At 18.8% G+C, this 3,403-nt stretch overlaps 2 protein-coding genes across 2 annotated transcripts in view; one reads left to right on the top strand and one right to left on the bottom strand.

Moving 5' to 3' along the window:
• Window positions 1–753: 753 nt before the first annotated feature.
• On the top strand, window positions 754–1,636 carry PRSY57_0604800 (ubiquitin-conjugating enzyme E2, putative; the record flags this gene model as incomplete). Its single annotated transcript, XM_012906424.1, has 4 exons — window positions 754–830; window positions 1,013–1,073; window positions 1,179–1,287; window positions 1,416–1,636. The coding sequence occupies 4 exons, from the start codon at window positions 754–756 to the stop codon at window positions 1,634–1,636; spliced, it is 468 nt and encodes a 155-aa protein (XP_012761878.1).
• A 1,107-nt stretch (window positions 1,637–2,743) lies between these two features.
• Window positions 2,744–3,403, bottom strand: part of PRSY57_0604700 (RNA-binding protein, putative) — a gene marked incomplete at both ends in the record, with an annotated part of 2,382 nt that continues 1,722 nt past the window's right edge. The window contains one exon of the mRNA XM_012906423.2: window positions 2,744–3,403. This exon is cut by the window's right edge and continues 612 nt beyond it. Coding sequence (XP_012761877.2) covers window positions 2,744–3,403 — 660 coding nt within the window.

The raw sequence follows: 3,403 nt of genomic DNA, 5'->3' as shown, positions 1-3,403 counted from the left end.
TTTTTTTTTTATTTTTATTTTTTTTTTTTTTATTTTAATTTTTTTTAAAAAAAAAAAAATTATTTTTTTTTTATTTTATAAATTTTTTTTTTTTTTTTTTTTTTTTTTTTTTTTCATAACTTTCTATATGAAAAATATGAATTATATAAATTAAAGAATAAATAAATAAAATGTATATATATATATATATATATATATATATTTATATAAAGGAGGCATGTAAAAAGGACACATAAAAAAAAAAAAAAAATATATATAAAAATATATGGAATGAGAATTAATAATTTTTACATTAAAGATATACCAAGTATAAATTAAGTAAATTATTTTTAATATTATATAAATACATCCATATATATTTTATTCTTTTTTTATAAACATTTTTTGTGTGTGCACAATTCTTTTTTAACCACATAAATATATATTATTATATATATATATATTGACTTATTTTTTGTGTAGAAAATTAAAAAAAAAAAAATAATAAAAAAGATTATACGCTATATTTTTACTACAAAAAGAAGAAAATTTAATTAGTGTGTGTTTCTTTTTTGTTTGCCTTTTTGAATTCGTATTTATTTTTTTTTTTTCTTTTGAATAAGTACGAATATTATATTTTAAGTATATATTTTCGCATTCAAAGTCTTAATATTTTCATCAATATATATATATATATATATATATATATATATTTATTTATTTATGTATTTCATTTTATTTTTAACATATTATATATAATACCGTGTAATAATTATGACGAAAAATAGACTCTTAATAGAATCTCGTGAAGCTAAAAAACAAAATGATCCAGATATTAGCCTTACACACAGGTATAATCATGGAAATGTTATAAAAAGTATTATTACATTATTTTTTTTTCATATTAATATACATATTTGTTTCTTCCATTTTTATGTTCCACATATAATTGTGTTATTGTTGTATACATAATATTTCAAAATATAGCTGTACATATATATATTATATATGTTTTCTGATTATATTCTTTTAGTGAATACAATTTACATGAGTGGCAAGCGGTTATAAGGGGACCCAAAGATTCTCCATATGAAGTAAGGACACATTATAAGATTGTATTATGTTTATTTTACCAACCTGTTTGCATATACATATATATATATATATATATATATAAATGGTATGTTGTTTTTTTATAGGGAGGAAAATGGAAATTAAATATAAAATGTAAAAGTACATATCCTATAGATCCACCTTTAATTACATTTGTTACCAAATTTTTTCATCCAAATGTAAATTTTGTTACTGGTATGTTTTAATTATTTAATTATTTAAATTTTTCTCTTTTTTTTTTGTGTCTAAAACATGAACTGTTCAGGTAAAACTTATGTTATGTACATTACATATATTTACATGTACATGTTCATATTGTTCAGGTGAATTATGTATGGATATATTAAAAGCTAACTGGAGTCCAGCTTGGACTATTCAATCATTATGTCGTGCTATACTTTTTCTTTTTAATGAACCAAATGCTGACAGTCCCTTAAATTGTGATGCTGGTAATTTGATAAGATCTGGCGACATAAAAGGATTTCAGTCGATGGCAAGAATGTATACAGTGGAATACGCAATGGAAAATGATAATGAAAAGTGAAATATGTATTACATATATATATATATATATATATATATATATATACATATATGTATATTTTTTTTTTTGTGTGTTTATATTTTTTTAATATGTTTACTTTTTTTCGTTAATATGATTATATATTCTCCTTTTTGTATTATACTTATAAATTTAATCCTTTTACGTAGAAGGGAAATGAAAATATCACGAAATAATTTTGTCTTTTCGTGGGTATGGTATATTTCTAATTTTTTTTATGTAACAGGGGAAATCAATGTATATGTAACAAAAAAAAAAAAAAAAGAAAAAAAAAAGGCAATTGTAGGATTGCATAATATGAGGTTATCGAATTAAAATTATTAATCTCATATATATATATATATATATATATATATATATATATATATATATATATATATATATTAATATTTATAAGTGTATATTTATTTAAATTCTTTCATTCTTTTATTTTTTTGCTTTTAAATAAACATATTTATATATAATAACCTCTCAAATTAAAATGATGATATGTCTACTTAGTAATAAGCATGTGTTGAATAAATATACATATATATATATATATATATATATATATATATATATATTTATATTTTGAAATTTCAAATATGATTCATGTGGTATATATATTAAAATTTTTAATAGTAATAAATGAATGTTGTTTTTATTCAATTTAATTAATGAAAAAAAAGTGATGAATAAAAAATTAAAATTACAAAAAAAAAAAATAATATTATAATAAATAAATAAATAAACATACGTATGTATGTATATTATGTCATATGAACGATTCAAATATCATATTAGAAATAAATAAGAATTATATAAAAAAAAATATATTGATCAAAAAAAAAATATATATATATATTAAATATATATATATATATATATATATATATATTAACATTCTTCTTTTTCCATAGAAAAAGGAAAAAAAAAACATCGTGTATAAAAAATAATTACGTTCGGTTTATATATTCTGTGGTTACAATATAATAAGAACTGTTTCAATAATTTAATTAATTCTATAGAATAAGAAAAAGGAATATATACATTCATACATACATACATATATATATATTTATATATATTTCTATATAGATTACTTTTTTACCTTCTATTTTTTTCTCTAATTGCCATTTCACGCATTTTTTTTTCCTTCATTTTTTGCCTCATTTTCATTTTCTCTGATTCTTTCACCCACCATGGTTTGTTGACTTCTGAATCTCTTCTACTTCTTCTTCTTTCTGAATAAGATGAATTGCTAGGACTAGAAGAAGTTGTATATTTATGACTACGTTTTCTTTTACTTCTTTTTCTATGTCTATAACTACTTTTATAACGATGATAATCTGATTCATATGAACTTCTTGAATTACTCTTACTATTTGAATATGAACTATTCGATTTACTATAATTATATGACCTTTTTCTTTTTTTATTTTTATCACATAAATATTTTTTTTCTCTTCTATCATATGATATACTATTTCTTTTATGTTTATTACTAGATGTATTACTACGTGAATAATTGCGTGAGGAAGTTTTTTCTTCACTGTAAGATGAATAACTATATTTACTACTTGTTGAATTTTTATGTTTATATTTTTTAATTTTTATATAATCTGATTTTTTTCTTTCCGGATATCTATCATAGGAACTATTATCTATTGAGTTATTATCTTTTTTTTTTTTTTTTTTATCTTTATCTCTTTCTTTATCTCTTTCTTTATCTCTTTCTTTATCTCTTTCTTTTTCTTTTTCTTTTTT

Source organism: Plasmodium reichenowi, chromosome 6, assembly GCF_001601855.1.
Source record: "Plasmodium reichenowi strain SY57 chromosome 6, whole genome shotgun sequence".
Classification (NCBI taxonomy): Eukaryota; Apicomplexa; class Aconoidasida; order Haemosporida; family Plasmodiidae; genus Plasmodium; species Plasmodium reichenowi.
The sequence above is the reverse complement of the archived record's forward strand: the minus strand, read 5'-3'. Positions and strand labels throughout refer to the sequence as shown.